This window comes from Vipera berus (genome assembly GCF_964194415.1).
Source record: "Vipera berus genome assembly, chromosome: 1".
Lineage (NCBI taxonomy): Eukaryota > Metazoa > Chordata > Lepidosauria > Squamata > Viperidae > Vipera > Vipera berus.
Genome location: NC_138202.1, coordinates 150,338,545 through 150,363,390, shown reverse-complemented (window position 1 = coordinate 150,363,390; position 24,846 = coordinate 150,338,545). Strand labels below are relative to the sequence as shown.

The 24,846-nt window shown below is 37.7% G+C and overlaps 1 protein-coding gene across 2 annotated transcripts in view; it reads right to left on the bottom strand.

Moving 5' to 3' along the window:
* Positions 1–5,059: 5,059 nt before the first annotated feature.
* GALNT5 (polypeptide N-acetylgalactosaminyltransferase 5) overlaps positions 5,060–24,846 on the bottom strand; it is a 44,836-nt gene continuing 25,049 nt past the window's right edge. The window contains exons 8-11 of one of the 2 annotated variants that reach the window (XR_014026822.1): positions 17,930–18,010; positions 15,207–15,368; positions 10,164–10,559; positions 5,060–7,192 (exon numbers count right to left, since the gene is read on the bottom strand). Coding sequence is in view for 1 of the 2 variants with exons in the window: in XM_081330501.1 (XP_081186627.1) it covers positions 10,419–10,559; positions 15,207–15,368; positions 17,930–18,010 (384 nt within the window). In the remaining variant the exon portion in view is untranslated. Of the gene's footprint in view, positions 10,560–15,206; positions 15,369–17,929; positions 18,011–24,846 lie in introns of both variants that reach the window. The other variant, XM_081330501.1, reaches the window with a different exon arrangement.

Here is a 24,846-nt window from a genome sequence, read left to right as displayed (position 1 = left end):
ATATATATATATAAATAATTTGATTATGTCCATATTTGCTATGAAGACACTTCATTGGTTTCATTTGCAGTGTATTCTACATAAAAATATGTAAGATTATGCTGCATTTAAATTTATTAATAAGCACTCTTGGTAGGCTATAATGTCAGAAGCCAAATTAAAGAGAGGATAAGGCTTCTGTACTTTTCACAGCTGTAGTGAAAATCAACACAATGCTGTGTTATCTGAAGGTATTTAAGATAACCCCTGCCCCCCCAAAAAATAAGAATAATCAAAATTAATAAAGCAGACAGCCAAAAACTCTGAGCAAAGCCCAAGTTCCTTCCCTTTTTAATATAGGTGTTGACTGCAACTGAAACTAATCCTGAGGCATTCCTACTTCCCAATAATAACATGCACGTGTCACAATTATGTATGCAGATGTGTGTTGCAAGAGGCCATACTGCAAAGAAAAAAACAAACTTCTCCAGGATCAAAAAATAAATTAATCTTCTCCAAATTAATAACCACACATTGTCTATAAAATAAGACAACCTCTTTATAGGATTAGTTGATCCTTCTTGTACATATATCAGCCATTTTCTTTTGCTCTAATGGTAGAAAAACCTTGGGAGAATTGGGCAAAACAAATGCCACCTGAGGAACCAATGAGATAAGAGTCGGCAGATCCTCCAGCTGGACAGCAGGTGGGGCAAGAGGCTCTGTGTTTAAAACATTAATCTCAGTTGGTTCATCTCACAAACAAGGAAATCATCTTTCTCCTGTAGTTTGTTTGGTTTGGAATGAAATGCATCTGACGAAACATTGAAACCTGCTGCACTTTTTCAGGAAATAAATTGTGGAGAAACAGTGTAAATGCATTGAATGATAATGTTTATTAAACTCGATGAAGTTCATATGCTTTGAAGGTATGGATCAAGCAACGATGCAGATACAGGTAAAAGGGTCTTCAAAAGCTTCAGTTTCTGCAAATCCCTGATAAAATAAAGTGGGTGGCTGCTTTAAACCATGAAATCACCTTTGGAGAACTTGGGGCACCTTATATGGTTTCCCCAAAAATACAGATGATCATGAAATGGCTTTCCTAAGATAACCACTGCAAGCAAGCAGATTATGCATAACAGTTATGTCTCCATTTCAACCATTTGAGAAATGAAGGGAAATTGTGAATAGTAGTTTCCATGTCTATCTCCTGAAGGTATTCAACAGACTAACAGATCATAAGCCACCATATGGTTAGTTTTTGATTTAGCAAAATAGATGTATCTCAACAGACCATGATTAAAATATCATGATTTAATGTGATCTGTGAACTGATTTCTTAAGATCTACAGTCATGGTGGGGGCAAGGAGAGGGAGAAGGTATTATGTAATTAAAGTTATTTTGTAGAGTTGAATGTGTTGGTTGTTTGATAAAGTTTTTAGCAGGATTTGTTACTTTAAGTGACTCTTTATAAATAGATGTGATGAAATTGTGGAAGCCACGCTTAGCTCTCATTTTAGGGCTACCAGATCTAGGCTGCAAAAATCCAGATGATCACTAGATGGCAAAATATAATTACACAGATAATACTTGCTTATCAATGACTATTTGTTAATCCTAACCACCCCTATCTTTCTATTTATCTGTGTCTGTCTGTCTATCATTTATCAAATTTATTTAATCATTTATTTATTATCAAATTTATTTGCTGCCCATCTGGCAGTTCAGGCTTCTGACTCTGAACGTAAGCCTGTAACTATGACCAGTCTTCAAAGTTATAGCCGTTGCAGCGACCCTGTACTTGTGTGATCAAAATTAAGTTTGTTCCCATGTTGGGCTACAATAAATGCAGGAAGACACTTGTGGACAGATCAGGAAATTGTTACAGCAGAGCCAAGATCAGCAAGTATACAGAGATAAATGGTATTCACATCAAGCCATTCCTCCCTACCTCTTATATATTTCTAATTCAAAAGTTTAGGCCAATCATTAATAATGATAGTATAAGGCATAAGCTCATCAATTAAGATTTCTTAGCAAGGACCCCTTATGTGCAGTCCCCCACCTCCTATTTATGGTTCACTGCAATGGCTACTGTAAACAGCAACCCCTAAGTTTTTAATTTTATTTTCAGGCAACTTTTGCAGAATGCTTATTTACCCAGACAGAGCTACTGCTCATTATAACCTTTTAACTTTTTATCAGTCCTTATGCTAGTTTAGGTATTATTGTAAACAAAATATTCCAACACTTTGCTATTAGATCTCTGAATATAAGTCAACCAATGTGAAGTCTGCAAAATAAATGTCACACTACTGAACCATCTCTCATCAAATAGCAGATTGCCAAAATTCTCAAATGCAGTTTCCAGATAATAGCAATAACACTTAAACTTATATACCGCTCCATAGCGCTTTACAGCCCTCTCTAAGCAGGTTTACAGAGTCAGCATATTGCTTCCATCCATCTGGGTCCTCATTTTAACGACCTTGAAGGCTGAGTCAACCTTGAGCCAGTGAGAATCGAACTGTTGGCAGTGGGCAGAATCACCCTGCAATACTGCATTCAAATCACTACACCACACCGACTCTTACCTTATTTGCAGCCTTGTGTATACCATGTTGCAGCCATTCAGTCTCGAGGCTTCACACTCCAGAAAGGGTTGCTTTTGAAGGACTGGGCATAGCTTGGCAACAACACTCTTGTTCATAGCTTTCAGCTGCGAAGGACCTGTACTTAGTGAGGTTCAACAAACTGCAACATTCTGTTCCTGGAATTCCTTTCAACTTGTTTTGTTCTGCCTCCAGACTGCAGGTTTCCTTAGCCTTTCGAAGCACAATCAAAGGACAACCATCTATGCCAACTCATTTTCCACAGGAAAAGTTGCTCAAAGTCCAACTTAAGAAGGGTTCTGTTAGTAGAATGGGCAGCCAACACAAATCTGGACACAATCTTTGATCTGGCTTTCTATTTAAATTATATCTAAATTTGCATTTAGATGCATAAATTGGATCACACACATTTATTCAAATCTGTTTATCAGCATTACGCTTGTTTCTTTTTGGTGTTGTGTATGTGGTCCACAAAGGGGTCGCACATATTGACTTCCCATCCAGAATCTATCATTCTAAATAGATAGGCATCTACTTCAGACTGTGCATATATTACATTTAATACTTCATTACATTTGCAGGTCTCTTATGATGGATAAGCACAGCATCAGGGACATCCATGAGGGGTCAACATCTACGTGACAGGGACATCTGGGCAACTGAAGCCCCATTCGTTTTGAACATCCTTTGTACCGTCTGCAAAGTGGGTCTTTGATTGCCTGAGTTGTGGCTTCTGTTTTCATGCTGCTAAGGGCACCGCTGCTCTGCAGCTGCCCTGCAGTTGCCCCTGCCCAGTCAGGTCTTTATCATTTTTATTAAATTTCTTTTGCACTTGACTTAACTGAACATCAGGGGTAATAAAAATAAACCAGGAAAAGTGAAATGGTGCGGGGATGGAGCTGTTACAATGCCACTAAAGTTTAGAAATGAAAGAATGCGTTAGGTTTATTTTTCACGTTTTGGAATTTATTTTTGTTCATCATACTTCTTGTTTAAATGAATAAAATGGCAGTATTGTACATACTAAACACAAACTTCATTGTACCAAGGCAAGTTGTTTATTTGCCCCATTAGTCTGTATGACCCCAGAGGATATATTTGCAAATAGTAGGCTTCTGTTTATGATCCTTGTCTCCAGACAAATGCTAAGAATTCAGTCAACATTTCATCTTCATTCTGAGAACACACTGATTACTTTGTGTGAAATAAAAATGTGTGTGTACGTGCACAGATATATTGGAATTAATATTTGGAAAGAAATAAACTGAATTAAGAATCTACTTTGCTCTCCAAAGTTGTGAATTAAACGTCTCCTTTTTATCCCAGCTATATTCACTAGGTATAGTTTTTATTTGTTGCATAATGAAAAAGTTGACCATATATATGCAGTTACATACATAGTCACATACATACATTGTTACATACAATCCCCCCCTCACACACATACACATTGCAACAACACATAGCAAGATTCTTAAGATCTGAATTTTGTTGCAGAGAGTTTCCTTCCAAGAATAGCTTTCAAAGTGGTCAAGATTGGTACAAATATCTTTTCTTTCTGAAGTCTGGTAAGTGGTTCCCATCACCCACCCTGTAATCAAATTGTAATTAAGCTTGGAGTATCGGTTTTCCTGGTTACTTTCCATATATTCTAGTGCAAACATTTTAGTCTCAAGCCTACAGACTTCAGCAGCTTTGGTGAGCTTTTGTTTCAATAAATGCCCTTGGTAAATGTCTCATTATCAAGGCACAATTTGGGGGTGTTTTAAATTTGCTTACAACAAAAACTGCAGTTGAGTTGAAGAAATCAAAAATCTGGGTGACGTCAGCTCTAAGCTGCTTAGTAGCTGCCCCTGTTGATTCCACACACAAAATTGGTGTTAAAGAACCAGATCCAGAAAAAGGGTCACTTGCTTTATACACAATTAGTGATCATTATTTTAATGTGAGTTTTGTATTCCACTAGAGAAGAAAGCAGAAAGACAAGGGCCCAAGTGCACAGGTGCTGAATAGGTAACACCTGGCTCAACAGCCGTAACTGTGCGAGGGATCTAGGAGTCCTAGTGGACAATCACTTAACTACCGGTATGAGCCAGCTGTGTGCTTCAAATAACATGCAAAGTATTTTAACAGAATGTTTTGATCTCTCCTGAATTTCATCATTTGCCCAAAAATTTTAGGGAGCCAAACATTGCAAAGGTGTACAGTATTCAAGAAACCCTATTTGACCATATCAAACTCTCAGTCATGCAATCACTGATGGAAAAAATATTGCACTTCAGATGCTGAGCTACATCTGAGAAACAACTAAATATCCGTGGCGCTGCAAAATTAAGATGAGGAGGCAGTAAAACACACAACCATTTTTATATAGCAATTTTGGTATTTAATACTAGTTTTCAAAATTAAAATTTTATGTCAAACATTATCAACAAACAGCATCAAGGAAGGGACATCTTGTGCTCAAGTTTGAAAAAGTAATCTCTTATACATATCTATTCTGCAATAATTTCCAGAGTTTACTGAAACTTACTCCAAAGTAAGTCATAAGGGACTGCACATTAAGGCACGTCTTGTTAGATCAGATATTTAAATCACTGAATGGTTTACAAGGATTTACAAATCCTATTGATTTTAATAAATCTACCTAAGCATGAGTAAGAATCAAATCCAATAATGAAATCCAGTAATGATGGGAGGAGCATGTATACAAATCTGTATCCAAATCATCACAATAATATACTTAAATTCACCAAAGAAAAGATTAGTTCTTCTCTGGATGTTAATTCAGCTAAAAAAAAGAGCAGCTATTAAACTGAAACAATTTTAACATCAAGAGCATAACATACAAACGGAACAAATTATATTTCATATAAAAATAGTGACAGAGTTCATACATTGATCCCTAACGTACCTGCCTTTTGCTGTTTCAGACACAGATCTGTTGCACAAAACACGGGAGTCTGCCTAAAACAGTTTACTGAAGAAGTCACAATTGCTAGGTTCATACATGCATACATACAAAGATGAAACACAACAATATATTAGGTTAGTGTGTGGCATGAAGCCAACATGGTGACATTTAAGGCTCCCTGAAATAGATATTAGGGATTCATTTTGAATTCCCAGGATCAGTGAAAAAGAGAACGGTTGCATCAGTATCAGCACCTTCATTCATCATGAGTAATAAATTTTGATTTAACAGAATGGTCCATATTTTCAATAAATGACCTTTTGATCCGAGACTTTGGTAATACATCAAAATACAGTAATGCAACATGTCCCCTTACTGCACAAGTAGCTGCTGTTCAGGTATCTAGCTGTGTAAACTCATTTGCCAGGTCCGCATGGATTTTTTTTTTGTTCTTAGGCAAAACCAAGATTGTGCTTTAAGTAGATAACAAAGGGAAATTAACTGCAGAGAATTTGCAATCGTTTCAGTGAAGCTTTATCTAAATTTAGGTTTATAGGTGCAACTTGAGATTATTCACATTTCAGAGTTGACACCTATCTTGGAGAGACGTTAAAGATGTCCATGTTTTGTCACATGTACTACAGATCAACGTGGAAGGGTCAGCTTTTCAATCTAGGCGTGCTGCTGTTATGATGTATCAGTGCTGTGCCAAATACAGAAGTTATCCATGCAGACAGGATGGACCACTAAGTCTTTTTTGGCTCTCTTGTTTTCTATATTTCTATCTTTAATGGGCATTTCATTCATTAATGCAAAAATCATCACAAGCACACAGTTCAGTTTCATTGGGCTTTACAGAAAGTGAAAAGTGATGGCAGGCTGCACTGGCAATTTATTAACATTATCAAACCAATTTCACATGGCTTCTTTAGATATTTTTAGACGTTCAGTGCCAGGATCTTAAATTATGGTGAACATGAGGCACAAACATGTGACTGATACTTGTTCATCAATCTATTTTGTAAGGAAAAAAAAGTGTAAGAAACATCAAAATTGGATTGTGATTTTTTTCCTAAGAGCCGAGAAATGGATTGGATAAATTCAAACAGTAAAAAAAGAATATAGTCAACTGTATTTGAAACTTTTTGCGCAAGAGACCAAAGCAGGTAGATTCACTTAAAAACATGGGCAGAACCAAATCCTAGAGCAGGGGTCTTCAAACTTGGCCCTTTTATGACTTACAGACTTCAACTCCCAGAATTCCTCAGCCAGGCATGCTGGCTGAGGAATTTTGGGAGTTGAAGTCTGTAAGTCATAAAAGGGCCAGGTTTGAAGACCCCCTGTCCTAGAGCACATATATATCTTGGCTTGATTCTGAAAACAATTACACAAAGAGCTGCAACACACAGAAGCCAAGGAGGCAAAGTAAATACCAACTCAGAGCTAATGTAAGGATGAGGGGCTTATTTCTTTTTATTTCCAGATATGAACTCAATAATCAGGGTGGGAGAATGAGGGAAGATTCTTTCTGTCCTCTTCTACACTGGTTGATAGTGACATCCAAAAACGCGACATCAACTTTCTAAGTCTGGTTTGTTTTTGGAATGCATTTTTTGTAATTTTCACCAGTAAGCAAAAAAGATAACATATGGTTGCAAACTGTAGGGAAATAGGCCAACATGACTACTTGTTAAAGAATGAAAACAAGAAATCACAATTGATTGTAAAGGGATATTTGTGCCATTTTTTTTAAAGCTTGCGAATGCTAATTGTATCAGATACTCTGCTTTGGAATGAAGGGAATTTCACAGGTGCTCATTCTTATATCCTGGACTTCAAATTTTTATTTGGATATTGAGCCCAGGATATCTGTTTCCTACAAGAAAACCTGGGTATAATATTGCATTTTTTTTCTTATGCTGCTTTGTTCCCCACGCTGCACAGAGAATACAGAATGATTTTTAAAGCCTAAATTAAACCATCGCTGAAACGGACATTTTGGAAAATGAAGAGTGAAAATGCAGTGGGACTGATGTGAAATACAATGTGACTGTTATGTACAGCCTCTCTATGTTGGCTAAATGAAGAAGGATAGAATATCAGCACACAAAATGTAATGAAATTAATGTTTTAATGTGATCATGAGATCACAGACAACATCTGTGTAATTTTTTTGATAGTGCCCGCAGGGTAGCAATACTAAATGATATTCAAGGGTAATTAGAAAGACAGTTGGGAATGAAACTGGGATGTCTGCTAGGCAAATCAATATTTTGGCAACTTTGCTTCGCGAAGCATTGTCAGCACTATGTGATATTATACAGAGACCCTCTTAAGACACCAAATAATCTTGTAACCAGCTGTAAATATGACGGCTGATGAAAGCTTGGCTGCCTTCTAAGCTTATATTACAAAAACATACAATAATGTTAGCATAATGTTCTGAGACACAAGATGTGAATTTTAAATCTTTTACTCCAGAGCAATTCACAATCATAAGAATTCTTACGCTGATAAGCAGCTAATTAACTCCAGAGTTACCAGTGTTCACTGCTCTTAAATTAATATCTTGAGAGTATTATTGTTAAATGTGTTGGTCCTGTCAAATAACAGCCTAATTTAACAGTGGGCGTGCCACAACCAACTAAGAGGATGTAGGGAAGCAGGACCAGACTTCCTCAGGACCCTCAAATCCTGAGAAACACACATTTTTGATATTGTTTAAATGGAATGTGCTATAACAGGGGTGTCAAACTGCCGGCCCGCGAACCAGAGCGTCACGGAGAAACCGCGCCCATCCCATTTTCGGCAATGGGAAAAAGTTCCGATACGTTGCGTGACATCACATGATGTCGCAAGTCTGACATGCCTGTGCTATAATGTCAGGTATCCACCTAATGGGGAAGCCTATATTTTATTTATTTGTATCCCTTTTATTATTTTTACAACTTAAGGTGGGGAACACATCCCAACACATCATCTTCGTTCTATTTTTCCTACAACAACCTTGTGAGTTGGGCAGAGAGTGAGTGACTAGTCAAAAATCACCAAGCTGGCTTTCACAGCTAAGATGGGACTTGAACTCACGGTCTCCTGCTTTCTAGCTTGGTGCCTTAACCACTAAACCAAACTGGCTCTAGGTCCTTAATTAGGAGTTTCAATTCACTAAATATAAATATCTCGAGATAAAGTGGCTGCAAGCCAGGGCACAGTCCCCTTGTGCTATGCACAAGTATGCTAAATGCAGAGACGTATATTTATAGTGTGCAATTATATACTGTATAAATAATTTCATTATACTGTTGGGCTATGTGACTTCAGATAGTAGGTGGATAACTCAATGGTGTTTCTCCCAACATCAAAAAATGTAAGTTCACATATTGACATATGGAAAACACAAGTATTTGTCTTTTTAGAAGATGACAAACTATTTCAAGATACTGGGATATGTGTGAAATTTGACTATGCTTTTGGAAAGATTATTTTCTGTTAAGTTCTGTCTGCTTCAGGGGATTATGCCGAGAGTGGTGGGACCGAATGAGTTCTATTCTTAAGTAACATCTTTTTTCGGAGATGTTCACTTTGAGCCTTACATCAGGAACATCCCAGTCCTTGTAGATTGTGAAAAATCACTAAAATATCATAGAATATTAACTTATATGATGGCAAGTTCCAAAGTGCAAATCAAGCAGTCTTCTGAAAAATGTTTCTGTGACCCAAAGAGTTGCAGGCATGTGGCAATGCTTGAATCTCTGTGTGTTTGGAGGCTACAAGCATCTGGCACTTCATGCTGTCAGGAACATTACACTTAAGTTCCAAATTTGCTATCAAATAGTAAATGCATGACAGATTCTTCCATCTGGGAGTGCCTTATGATAGTAATACGAACTGCTGGAGAAATTACCCAATGTGAGTTTATGTGGTTCTTTAATTTTTCACGCCTGGTGAAATGAATCACATCATTGACATATATGAAGGAATGCTGTTTCAGATAACACTCTATAAGCTCTACTTCATGAGTTCTCTCATTTTGCCCTCTCCTCCCGCTGAATACATGCTTGTCATCATTCTGAAGGGATCACACCTTTATGTCCACAGTTTTTCTAAAACAAGGAATGTGAATTCTTGTCACAAGAAGGAAATGTACACAGAATACTCAGCCAGAGTTGTAAATTATCCCAAAAGAAATTTCAAGGCAAAATAAAGTATTTTAAGGCCTCCAATCCTGTTTTCAACATAGCTATGGGATTCTTCTTTCTCTTTCCCATCTTGGATGATCTGAAAGGTGACGAAGTGACCATAATTCTAGGAGAAAGGGTCACTGAAAAAGTTACTTCTGAACTCTACCGTCAAGTGATTTCAGCCTGAGATTCTAGTGCATTTTCTTGAAAATGACAACAATAAGACTTTTTCTGCTAGACTTGGGAAGACATTTTCAACCTTCTGTACGTGCTTTTGAAACAAAGGTTTTTAGATATTTAAGACTACAAGGTCTGCCAAAGTTTTCCAAGAAAGAGAGAGAGGGGAGAGGGAGGGAGGGAGGGAGGGAGAGAGAGAGAACACTAATGAACTGAAATATTCATAACGACTTCCATAATAATATCAAGCATAATATTTCATTGTTAAGTTTACTTTTTATCATGGAAAAAGATACTCAAAGTACTTCCTTTTTGTTGAACTTTTTTTTCCTGCCAGATTTCTGCCCAGCTTCCTTTGAGGTAACAGCCCTGGTTGGAATGATACCACCTTAAACCAGCTGTGTCTTTCTCCATCTCTGTTGACTTCCCCATATGCTGCTTTTAAATTGTGGTTCTGAGAAACATTTTGTACTTCCCATTTCTAGAATTGACGTTCTTGAACTTATCAGCGTACTAAGCAGCTCCTACATATAGCTTGCTTGGCTTCTGCTTCACTCAGCATAGTAGTTTTCAAATTGCCACTTCTGATGGATATTGCTTGGAAAACAAATGTTAGCCCTCAGAACTTTCTGAGATTGATCTATTTCCAAACATGTAGCCCTTGAAAGGTGCTCTGAAACAATGTGATCCATCTAAAGAGAAGAGAGAAGACAGTGACAGTGGGTTATACACACAAACCCGAAAGGTAAACCATTGATTTAGTACTAGAGAAGCTTGGTCAAAGTAAATCCTGCCATGTTTCCCAACAGAACTAAGGAGAAACTTCCTAACAGTTAGAAGAATTAACCAGTGGAACAACCTGCCTCCAGAAGCAGTGAATGCTCCAACACTGGAAGTTTTTAAGAAGAGACTGGACAGCCATTTGTCTGAAATGGTATAGGGTTTCCTGCCTGAGCAGGGGGTTGGACTGGATGACCTCCAAGGTCCCTTCCAACTTTACTACTATGATTATTATGATAAGCAGAACAGGAAGTGTACAACATGTCTATTTGTTCTTGGACTACAAAGACAATTCTTCCCATCTAAATACTAATTGTTATGTAAAGGACATTATACCATGTGGCCTTTGCAATAATGGATCATTTAATGGCAGGTGATTCTGCTCTTCAGATTGCAGTATTACCCAGCTGATGAAATAGGGGACACATCACAATGAAAGGGGGTTGGATGCCTTGTTAATTGTCAAAATCAAATTATAAATTCATGAAAAGGTTTGAATGAGCAAAAATCATATTCTCAGGTGCAACTAACTTAGGTGTCTAAGTAGGTTTCCTAATAGTAACGTAACTATTCTCAACCGAAGAAATAGGCTTTTTAAAGAAATAAGTTTGAAGGATCTTTGATAAAAATAGATATTTAAAAGCTGAAAAAGTTAAGGAAATGAAAAAAAAACCTGCATTGCCACAAATATTCAAAATCTAGAGATTCATGATGCAAGTAAATGCTGATCTTTGTAATGAAGGGACTTTCAGCATTCAAGATATAACACTGGCAATAAGAACAAAAAGAAAGCAATTCATTAGCATTGCATTCATTTCTTGCTAAATAAACTAAATTTGGGAGTGCGTGGAAAGAAACCGCCCAGAATTACCCCGTGGTAAGATGGGTGGCCAATAAACTTTACAAATAATAAAAAAAAACTTTTTAGCATCCCACTTCAGTGTTTCTCCCATCAGATTCATATCTTAGACTTGATGTCTGGCCTATCTGTGTCAAGTTGCATGTGTGTACATAGATGTAGGCACAATATTGACACTAGAGGTTGTCCTTACTTACAACCATTTGTTTAGCGGCTGTTTGAAGCTGCAACGGCATTGAAATGACTTGTTTTCACACTTACGACCACTGTAGCATCCCCCATGGTCACATGATCAAGATTCAGACACTTGGCAACTGGCATGTATTTATGACAGTTGCAGTGTCCCAGGGTCATGTGGTCACCATTGGTCACCTTCCCAGCTGGCTTTTGACAAGCAAAATCAATGGGGGAAAATCAGATTCATTTAACACCTGCATGATTCATAATTCATTTAACAACTGTGGCAAAAAAGAGTCATGAAACGGGGCACAGCTAACAACAATTTTGGGCTCAGTTATGGTTGTAAGTCGAAGACTCCCTCTACTATATCCAGAGAGATGGAAGCAGGTATCTTTCAATACCTGGAAACTGCCTAGAATTATCTTTGGCAGGATGGGCGGCATATACATTTAATAAATAAATCCTTCCTCTTTGCCCTTCCATACAAAGGGAAATGAAGACGAAGTTTCTTATGACTAACCCCCAAAGAATAGGCTGTTCTGCTGATTTTTCTTTATTCTCAATAGAAGCAGCCATAAAAGGGCCTTGTGAGTAACAGCTATTACTTTCATATAAAAGAAATCCGTATTTTGGTTTCCTATGATGGAGACAGCTTTAGGCTGCATTTCTCCCTTAAGGTTTATATTCTCTTCCTTTAACATCCAAAATTCTCATAAAAACTAATCTGATCTTTTACCACAACAGATAAAGGTGTATACCTCAGTTTGATGTTAATTTAACATGTATGGATGGATGCAGCAGTATGTATCCAATTGTGTTTAATTAGTTTTTAATGGTTTAGTGGAAGGAAGGAAGGAAGGAAGGAAGGAAGGAAGGAAGGAAGGAAGGAAGGAAGGAAGGAAGGAAGGAAGGAAGGAAGGAAGGAAGGAAGGAAGGAAGGAAGGTACTCAAACATCTTTGTGATGGCAAGGATCCATCTTTCATATGAAGACAATTAGAAACTGGCAAACTATTTCATAGCTTAAATGGATGAAAATGTTCTTAAATTTTTAGGAACCCTTTTCAAGACAATACCTTCTCCTTTTTTTAAGGAATTCTATTCGATGGAGGAATAAATGGAAGGCATCTCTATACCAAGACTAGATACATGATTACTGATGAGATATTCTAATTGCTGTAATTGACCTTCCCCACAAAACCAAGAGATTCTACTGACATATTCTATCCCCGTTCCAATTTTAGATACAGGAAAATCATTCTAATTTACTTTAGCAGTTTCTTAGCATTAAGATCAATTTCTAGGTCCTATAGTTATGGAGGATAAAAAAATATATATTTTTGCTAAAACTATTTTTGGATCCTAAATGAGCAGTTTATGCTCTATGCCACCTAAGGTAAATATATTTGAAAGGTTGCAACTATAGCTTTGACAAGCTTGTATCAAAGCAACAGGAAACCAAATGAGATTATTTTTCAATAACTTCAATAAAACATTGGCTGTTTAAAAGACTTTTTAACACAGCCTAATACAAAACTGGATGCATGTACTCCAATTGCAACAAGTTATTCACTGCTGTAGTTTTATACTCTTTTTTTCTTATTTGCATTTACATTCTGCTTTTCCTATTAATAGCTAAAAGCAGATTACATGAGGTTCATAATCTTTCTCCCACAACACCAATCCTTTGAGGTAGAATGGCTTGAGAAGGTGCAATTGGTTCCATGATAAAGTGGGGAGGGGCCTCTGGCTCTCCTTGTTCGACTCATCACTTCACATAACCTCTACACATATTGTCATCTTCTCTATAAGGAGCAACTTTTGCACTTCATCTAACCAATGTTGTTTTATCTGATGGAGAGTTTCTCCATCTTGTAGAGACATTTACTTTCAATATGAGATTTTTTTTAAAAAAAAACCTATCAATACTGAATCTGGAACATATCCCATTCAATAAAGGTCTCACACTGTTTTGTAAGGCTGCTCTTTTGGTGCCCTTTGTATCAATCCTCATTTTGGATATTACAAACATTACTTACTACAGGGGTCTTCAAACCTGGCCCTTTTATGATCTGTGGACTTCAACTCCCAGAATTCCTCAGCCAGCGTGCCTGGCTGAGGAATTCTGGGAGTTGAAGTCCACAAGTCATAAAAGAGCCAAGTTTGAAGACCCCTGACTTAGTGGGTTTTTTTCCCCTGCTTCACTGTTTTCACTACACCTTTGTGGCCATTTGGTTAAAGTAACAGAATAATTTATAGTACATGGCAAGTCCTAGCCAAATTTGGCCGGTCTTAAAAATCCATGCAGGGTTAGTGAAGAAATTACAGGGAACTTGGCAGAGGCGTTCACAGTCCCATTGCTTTCATCAGAAGGATGAATCATTCAGAATGGTGAAAGCAGTCTTGCTTCACAAAAACTCAAGCTCCGCCCCTTTTGTACATGCCTGCAACATCATAACTTATGTGGAAAAAAGGTAGAGCTTGTATCAGCCACCACCACCATTACCTATGTTTGGAATTAAAAAAGAAGGAAATGACAAATTGTTTACATATGGTTGACAAGAAAGCTGCACAGAGGTGTCCCTAGAGTCAATTAGTCATGAAAAAGACCTTGCTTGGGAGGGCGGGGGGGGGGGGGGGAGTTGCAAAATGCACAAGTCTCTCTGATCTGTGTTTGATGTGAGCTGCCTATGAATTATATTGGTATTAGATTAGGGTCTAAATCTGATGGTTGCCTATTATCTTTTAGCGTTTATTAACATGTGGGTTGTAAATTTTTGTTCGGCAATTTTTTTTAATGACAATATTCCAATTTGGATATCCTAAAGAACGCGTCCCTGCTGAAATAAATAGGAAGTGATATAATGGAACAGCATTAAACAAAGGGCACAATCAACAAAAATGTTTCCAAATTTATTTTTGTTACTCCACTTTTTCACTACAAAATGGAGCATGGAGAGAAATTCCATGACTGGCAAATAATAAAATTTGGAGTTGAAAATATCTGTTAAGTGTAACTCCAAACCCTTCTCTTTTTTTGACAGGGGTTTCATTCTACAAAATTTGATACTAGCTCGGTAGTCCTTAGACTTTCAGTCAGACTTTCTATTTGCAATCCTGGAGTTAAAAGTGTGAGGTTAGCACTAGAGAGACCCGTGCCCAAATCCTGACTAAACCATTAAGCTCACTACTGGAGGATCCTGAACAAGCATAATCTTCAGTCTAATGTTCAGATCAGGGGTGTGGCGAAGAGTTAAGTGCAACGAGAATGATATACACTGCCCCAGACCACTTGGAGGGAGCTGATGATAGATTAAATATTCACTGATATTACTTCTCTACCTACAAATGATAGCTAAGAGTAAACCTTGCATAAGTCCTCTCCTTACTTGAATGACAAATGTCTGCATGTCTGTCATTGCCATACAGAGGGAAATGATGTAGCAAGCTCTCTTTGTTTTGAACCGGTTCCACTTTAGCCACAGTGAGATGGGTTGTTATTTGCTAAACAGCCGCACTTACGAGTTCTGGGTGAAAAGCAACCAGTGATTTATGCAACCATTTCTGGCTATTGTTTCTTTTATCGCAAGGGTGCAGACCCAGGGTCCCTTCGGCATCAGTAAGTGCCACGCAGGAGCCTTCATGTTGGATTAGCCTCAGCCAGGTGTAGTTGAACTTTTGGTTCTGCACATAGAAAAGAATTGGAAAAGATAAAAGATTCAATCAGAGTTTTCTGAATTAAAGAGTTGATTCTCTGTGACTATGCCCTGGATTGTCTAAGATGCTCTTCCCAGAGGTTACTCAAATACTGACCAAAGGGTCAGTATAAATAATACAATTCCCTTTCTCAGTTAGACCAATGCTAAAGGCACACATAAGACCTATTTTCAAAACTTATGATCCATTAAATAAAAGACAGATTTTTTTATTGTTCCCTTCCCCCCCCCTCTCAACACTTACTCATTCTGTTACTTTGAAAATCCATAAAACTATGTTTGGGTTATTAAGTTGAAAATGTAGGTTATTCAAACAGTAAGTGTACATTTATTTTTTTAAATTCACTTTAACAGGTTAATTTTTGTTACAAATGGACCTAACAAGCTGCTTCATTTGTTCCTTTCCTTTAATAAAGTTATTATTGAAAACGTAAGCAACCGTCAATTCACCTAACACAAAGGAAGTTGCATATTCAGAGCATATGCAAAATATTATTTGGATATGGAAAATATTACTTTTCAGGGAAAAATGTTGAAGGGGGACAATAAGATTCAAAATACACATATTGCTACATGAAAAATGATCTAATCATATTATTTTCTGCATCTGAAATACTATTGCTCTCACCATTTCTGGCCTTTTAATTTTATTAAAGGTTTGCCTATATTGAGACAAATTGTTATGTATTTCCAACTACCCCCTGTTAAAAAATAAAAAGTTCGGAGAAGGGCGGGATATAAATGGAATTAAAATAAAATAAAATAATTACTCATCCATTTTTAAAAAATTTATTGGGGCAAACACATTAAAAAAGACTTCTTAAACCTCTTCTCCATAACATTGCAACTACTTCCCCCCCCCCTCAATTTTCTCCATTTTTTTTTCTTCATGGGTCCTCATGTCTATTAACCCTGGCAGAACTAAGAAGAGCATTAGTTTTGATTTGTGAGTGCGGAAAGCTAGGAAGCATGAGCAAACCTGAAAGAGAGCACAATCCTGCTTTGTCTGGATGCAGACAGTCTTTACTGAAGTGCTGACACTAAACTAGGGATTTTCCTTCAGTGTTCTTTGTGTTCACAGCCCTAGCCTACTCCTGAGCACTTCCCAAAGCCACCCACCCAGGATCAGGGTGCTCTTCTCTAATTTCACTTCACTCCTATTCCAGGGTGAGTCTTCTTAGACTTCTTCTTGGGGCCATCACGAGTGGGGGGGGGGGCTGTTCTCAGCTTTCTCCAAGCAGCTTGACTGTTGCAACCCTTGTGTTTCTTGTAGGAAAAGGGACAGAGTATTCGAGCAGAGCCCATTCAAAGGGACCCCCTATCTGAAGAAGGAATTCTGGCCACAATTCAATTTTGGGCATGCAAGCCAGATGAATCGCTGCCACATTGTAATCCCCTTCTGTCAGCATCGCTGGGTACATCTGGCCAGGAAATCAACTCCACAGGAAGGCTAAGAATATTATAATTGGGACTGGCTATAACAGACTCTTCCAAGTCTAATTGTGATGTACTTCCTCCTCCTATTCTTTATAGCTCAGTGAATTAGGGAATTGTCTGCCTGAATAGCTTCTAAAGGTTACCTTCTTCTGCACTTATAAAATACTTCAGCCCCCTTTTGCCTATGTAATGGTTCTTGCAGGACTCTTTCACGGTAATCTGCCTTACCCTGTACACCCAGGTTTCTCAACCTTGGCAATTTTAAGAGGTATGTTGTGATTCAGGGTCAGCCTGTGGGTTCGGCAGTTGGGTCGGACGACTCAGAGGAGGAGGGGGGTGTTGAAGAGCTTGCTGAGGGGGTTGAAGATCTTGCTGATGAGAGCCCTCAGCCAGGCCCCTCCCACCTGGTCACGACGGAGACCCAGCTGTGTGAGCCTGACAGTGTGGATGAAGATGACCCACAGCTGGCCCTGTTCAAGGACGCCCGACGCAGGAGGCAGTCAATCAGGAGTAAACAGAGGAAGGCAATGGGGCTCCTCGGAAGGAGGCAGAGAGAAGCCACGCCCTGAACTGTATAAAAGGGGAATGCGTGGGAGGGCTGGTTTGCTGAAGGCAACAGCTTGAAAAGCTCCTGTTTCTTGGTTCGTGTCTTGTTCCGTTTGTTTTTGTATTAATAAATTTGGCAGGCTTAATTCCAGCCTCTTGCCTTCTTGTAAAAGGGGTTGTTCCTGCCTTTTCTGCAGGGCCGGTAGCAGGCTGGTACAGAACAAGGTATGGACATCAATTCCCACAATTTCCTAGCCAGCATGTTAGTAGGGGAATTCTGGGAATTGAAGTCCATGCATCTTAAAGTTGCCAAGGTTGAGACACACTGCTCTACACCTTCTGTTTGGATAAGCTGACAATTGGATTATCCAGACAGAACTGGATTCCTTTTGACTTCAGAAGGTCCTTTACAACTAAAAATAATACAAGTATCACAGCTGGGTAGAGAACTTAATAGCTTATATAAGATTAAACCATATCCAGTATTTTGAAGACATTTTAAAAAGGGTTTAGCCTCTAAGAATAATGAGAAATAATTCCATTTACCTTGTTATTAATATCACATGTTTCCAAGGTAAGACTAGATCGATTCACAGTGACGCACTTATCCAATGCTACATTAATAATCTAGAACAAATAAATGATTGAAACATATTCAGGAAAAAAAATAACTTCAAATTACCAAAAAGGACAATTGTTGACTGAAAATGTTGAAGCAATTAAATTTTATAATGACTATTTAGCATTTGTAAGCTGCATCTGATTGTATTTTATTTGTGGAAGAAAAATATTATGCACTGAGTATGCCAATTTATTACCAGCATAATATATTTGTATGCCATTGATTTTCCCAGGGCAGAAAAAATACTACTAGAAGGCTGAAATGAAAAGAAGTCCGAAAGGATCTTAACGTTTTCACTTAGGGATAGGAAGGCAACCGAATCAATGGAAGGCTGCATTCTGCAACTAAACCAAGATTCAGATTGTAATATTTTTCATTACTAGTTTCCAAGAGAATCCAAAACAGTATATGCACATCACGCAACACATTATGCAATGTGCAAAGAGGAGAAAAGAATAGTAAACAAAAGAAATTAAAGACATGAGAAAAAGAGGCAGAACAGAAATTGTATCTAAATCTCATTTACACAACCCTATTCATTGTATGGCTCTGCATCTCCCTATTCTTGCAAACTATCCTTGCTTTCCACATTCCGACATATACTGATTCAAACCCTGACATTCGAGAATGTCACCCATCTTGGATTGAGCAACTCTTCAAATCCATTCAACTGCATCTTTTATTTCCCTTTCCTTTCATCTCATTCATTCTTTCTTCAGATATTGATTTGTGATTTGATTCGTGATCTGATCTTCATTCATTCTTCCTATATAAACAAACCACGTCAACCATACTTCTTCTATGGGTATTCAGTCCACACTAATTCATTCTTGACTCCATCTCTTCTTGTTTTACTATGCACACTTAAGTATCCAGTCCTATTGCATTCAACTTACTTTTATGTTCTTTCTGAGATACTGAACACTGATTACCCGAAATAAGGCATAAATACACTCCTGTACAGTGACTTTAATTTCTTTTGAAATACTATCCACTCTATCAGCAATCAGTTCATTTTAAAATTCTCATTCCACTTTTCTATTTCTAGTGAATGTTTTCTGAAGCTGTTCACTCACTTCCTCTAGTTCTTTATAAAATTTATTGACAACCTGCAATGACTCACTCCATTTTCCCTGTCAAACATGGCAAAGGTATGTTTGTCTTTGATATGTTATTTTTCTACAAAGTCATACATGTCCCACACTGTACCTTGCAATCTACCAGACATTCACCTCAAATATTGTGTTTCCAGCCGACAAGGCATCATCAGCATCCAAAAATACACATTTATGTCCCTAGCCAAGAAACCTCTATGCCAACATAACCACTTGTTACATTTTTACTACAAATACATTAAACAACTATGAAAATGTTTCACATCCTTGTCTTTATTCTATGCTCAATGCTGAACAATTCCCCAAGCATTCCATTTGTTTTCTCACAAGCTTTACTTCCATCATAATCAGGTCTTATGACATTAAGCAATTATTCTCCAACTCCACACTTACAAAAATGATTCTGCAATTCCTTCTGATAGGTGAAAATGTGAAGCTGCAATAAGCAAAAAATTACATTATCCCAGTCTTCACCATATCGACTTGAACTTAATCTCTTACCAGTGTCCAGTCACCTCTACAACTTCCTACCTCTCACTCAAGGCATCTTGTCCTCTGCTTTATTTCCTGCAGCTCCTCATATTATAAAAGTTTTGCTATGAACTATTTGTACAAAAAGCACAGTTTGTATCATGACTCTTTGATTGACTCCACCCTCCTATCTCCAGTTTTAGGTGAACATACAAAAGTACTTTAATTTCTGTTGATCAAAGCTAATACAATTCCTGAATCTTGTGAACAATCCTTGGCTGTCCAAACTTAACTTTCCCTACTTCAAATGCTGTTGTTCAGTTTTTCAAAAGGGAGTCTCCACGAGTTATTTCTATTTGTTGCTATAGCGTATCAGCAACCTAAGCAGGGACAGGTAAAAATGTAATTATCCACAGCTGACCTTTTGCAGTTAATTTGGTTGCCCAAACCATTGAAACAGCAATCTTCTACTTTAAAATTAGTTGGTCTAACCAAGACTAATTTACAGTTTTAAACAAACTCTTCCAGATTAATGAAGTGAGCTGTAATTTGTTATTGTAAAGGTCAAAAAAAATAAATATAAATAAGTGGGTAAGCCCTCCTGCTGTTATAAGATCTCAGTTTGCTAATGGATTTGGAAGATGAGTGACTGATTATATATAACATTTTTTTTCAGTACTGAGATTTAAGACTTATCAAGAATCCCTTCTTCCCCCACTTCATAATATCGATTTTTGTGATGCTTGAATTCATGGATAATAGAACAGACCCTAACCCATTCCTTGCCCTTAGAGTAAGGAGATTTAGAAGAGGAAGGACTCCTATACAAATTCAAAGTTGTGGTGACAAATGGAATCTCAGGAGATGTTCTTATACCAATTACGAGGGTAATTCGGAAATAAACCTCCATTTGGTTATCAATGACAGACACTCGCAGATACAGAATTTTTATTATACACATTAGAACACTACATTACATTACATTTTGGCATAATCGCCATTCAAATTGAGGCACTTGTCATAATGTTTTACAAGGTTTGAAATTCCTTACTAGTAATCCCTCGGCTCTAAATCTGGGCTATGGGGGGGGGGGGGGAATGATCAAAACATCCCAATGGAACTGCTTGAAAAGTTCTTAGGTGTGTCTAGTGGTGTGCGGGCAAGCATTATCGTAAACCAACACCACGATAATTTTTTATTTTTATTTTATTTTAATTCCATTTATATCCCGTCCTTCTCTGAAGACTCAGGGCGGCTTACAAGCTTAGCAGTAGCCTTCATTCTATGTATATGCCTGCTTATTAGGGCTTTCACACACACCCCAAGCGGCATTATTACAAAGTCAGCTTAATTGCCCCCAACAATCTGGGTCCTCATTTTACCTACCTCGGAAGGATGGAAGGCTGAGTCAACCTTGAGCCTGGTGGGATGCGAACCTGCACTAATTCCAGGCAGCTGGTGTTACTTAAGGAGGCATTAGCCCACTGCTCCACCAAGGCTCTTGATAATGCCCCAACCCTTGTTATGGATGGCTCATCTGAGTTTTTGTTTCACAGTAGACTTCTGAATTGGTGGTTGAACCACACTCCATGAACTTCACTAGCAGTAATCCTTTGGCATCTTCAGATTTGACGAGATTTTCTATGGCACCACTTCCGATGTGGTGCTGGCCCACGATAATGCTCACCCGCACACCGCTTGACGCACCCAAGAACTTTCAAAGTAATTCTGTTGAGATGTTTTTGATCACCCCCCACTATAGCTCAGATTTGGCGCCGAGCAACTACTACTAAGGAATTTCAAACCTTGTTAGATGTTATGATAAGTGCCTCAATCTGAATGGCAATTATGTCAAAAAGTAATGTAATGGTGGTAGTTTTCTAATGTGTGTAATAAAAGTTCTGTCATTGATAACCAAACGGAGGTTTATTTCTGAATTACCCTCGTATCCTAGAATCCCCTCTTTTACACAACTATTATAATGCAAGAGCTCTGAATTGTTTGATCAGGTCACCATTCAAGTTGTTCTGCAAAATTTGTCACTATAGGAAAAAAAGATAAACATTATCAGAAGCAAGGTCAGTTTTTTTCATACCCTTATAACCTATCATGTCATATAAGCAGGGACTAGCCTGGGATAGCAGGAGAACATTGATGGAATATGTTACAACAGAAGGTCTGGTAGAAAAAATAGGGTTTCAATATGGCCTTGGTCTTGTGTTTTCATGATGTAGCTTTTTCAGCATGCCCTGGGGCAAGGTGGGTTATGGTGCTCGTGGTTAAGCTACCTTTTATCATACATGATTAATTCTAACATGGGCTTTAGCAGTTTTATTGTTATTTGCTTGATTTGTCCCGCCATGTTGTTGCTTTAATCCTAATATTTACACACTGCAAGCCATTTAGAGTTGTGAATGCAGTCCAGACTAAACAGAGTGCTTTTAGAAGTAGTCCTTTTAACTTGGGACTGGCAACTTGGTCTTAGTAATGTGTTTGCTAAGTGACAAATTGCAAGTGCAATTGTGCTTATGACTTTATATGGGGCAACACATACTTACTGTAATACTGAACATGTGACACAGAAAGGCACTGCAAAGGTCATAGCTGCAGAGTTACTTTTCATCACTGTCTTAACTGGGAATGGTTGCTAAATGAGGGAATCACTGAGTGATGACTAATGTATCTCGCACAGATAACTGAAGTTTTATGGTAGCAAGAATCCACAGAGGAGCTCTATTAGGGCAAATATCACTTCAACAGCAGCCCAACTATGAAGATGATCCACGAGAGATGTACCTTCAAGATGTACCAAAAACTGTAACCATAAGAATTACAGTTCCATGTAATTGTTGACATGCAGGATGCTGATATCATGACATCAGGGTTTTTTAAATTATGCCTTATGCCCTACAAGGACTGTGTGTTGTCCTATTGTTCCATGGATTCAGGGTGTTGAAACGGATTCCTTGCTTGAGCATCTTTCTCAAGCTATCTTTAGTGATGCCAAGTAAAAAGGCAGCTACAGTAGGAAAATGGCATTTGATATGCTGTTTTTATATATATCACAAATACAAACCAGAATGTGCTTCAGGCCTGATTCGTTTATATAAAAATGGCATATCAAATCAAGCATATATATATATACTTTTGGAAAAAGGAAGCCAAACAACTTCCTGCCATCTCCCGTAGCTCATAAAAAGTTTTATGGCTCCACTTCGTAGTTCCTGAGAATGCTATTCTAGAGAAACTCATAACACATTTCATGTTACGATGGCTATCATTTACAGCTGCTAAATTATCTTTGCAACTGGAGAATGGATATTAAAAGTTCCTTAAGATGCATAACACAATTTTATAGATGGTGTTGGCTTTGGGACCCTACAGAAACAATTCCTATTTTATTCCAGAAAGGAATAAAATGGATTTCTAGTGCACTCTAGTGGTTGTAAATTGAAAGTATGAAATCCTTAAGGATTTGAAGTGAACAAGTTCTACAATTAGGTTGAATATCTGAAGTATCTGCCTGATATCAACACATCTCATTTAGGTAATAGTTATATAATAATAATAAATTATATAGATTTTGGAAGGTAAGAATAAGAAAGTTTTATGTTTGCTGAAGGAGAATCTGTATTTGGGGCTTACGAATTTTAAATATTTCCCCATTTAGTTAATTTACAAATATTACCCTAAGGATCTACACCAGTTTCCTATACAATTTTTTTTGCCAGTTAATTCTGGGGGAAAATTATAAAACATACTGCTTTTTTCTCTTCTGCATGCCAATGTACTGCTCGGAATGCATAACTTTCCACTGACAGAACTACTATCCTTTCTTTATAGTTATCTGATTTCAAATCAGAGATGTTGCACTATAATAAATAAATATCCAGGAGTAGTAATAGAAAATCTTGCTAAAAGAAAAAGCAGTGCTTAAGAAAAATGCAGATTTAGAGAAAAATGCAGGAATAGCAATAGCACTTAGACTTACAGCCCACTCTAAGCATGTAGCATATTTGTCCCCAAAAATCTGGGTTCTCATTTTACCGACCTTGGAAGGATGGAAGGCTGTGCCAATCTTGAGCGGGTCAGGATTGAACTACCAAACCGCTGGCAGCTGGCAGTCAGCAGAAGTAGCCTGCAGTACTGCATTCTAACCACTGTGCCACCACGGCTCTTAATTCTGCAGCATTTACTTCCAAGACTTCAAGCTAGGTTAGCATAGGGAACCCACCACCAGTAGGTTGTGCTTCCAAAAACTAGAAATGATAAATGGCTGTCTATGTATAACACAGATACACAGATATGTACAGGTCAGGTTCACTCATTAATCTAAGCCATAAAGGAGTTTACTTCTACTGTAGTTTTGTGTGTTGTGTAAACACATGTAACAGTGTATTATTGAACATACATACCCATCACACTATTTCCTTTCAATAAACAGAATATGTTACATGTAGCAAAGCAAAGCAAGAAATATTAACCAAATAGACATTAAAAATGTGAAAACATGAAATAAGACAAAAGATACAGTTATATCTAGTTTATACGAACACAATTCACTGTATCTCTCCATGCCTTGCAAACTATCCAAAGTCTGTTATATATTGTACTTGCAAACTATCCTTGTTTCTACCAATTCCACATATTGATTTATATATTCATCAGCTTTGTTCTTCTCAGCTACTTCTTTCTAACATCTCATAAATGCTATCCAAATACAATTTTTTTTGGTACTTTCCCTTCCTCTCAATACATTGTTTTTTTATAGAGATTTACTTCGAAATTCAATCCTCATTCACTTTCTCTATATGACCAAAACATTGCAGTATATTTTTTTGTACTGGTCACTCACTTTCATGTTCAATCCACCTTTATTCATTCTTGACCCTAGCACTTCCTCTTACCACAGATTTCTTAACCTATTCCCACTGCATTTTAATTTTTTTTAATTTGTCCTGACATACCCAACGTTCACCATTATTATGTCAAAGAGAACAAAGATACCAGAAATATCCACCACCCACTCACAAATTTGTTTTCAATCAAACTAATTCTCTAGAGCAGTGGTTCTCAACCTTTTCTTCACCATGGACCCCCTTTAAATATCTTTTGTGGCCATGAACCATGGCCACAGACCACCAAGATTTAACTCAAGATTTAAATAATAGCATTTCTTCAAGCATTCGTGAACCCATGATGACATCACGCCCCCCACAGGGATCCGTGGACCCCAGGTTGAAAACCATTGCTCT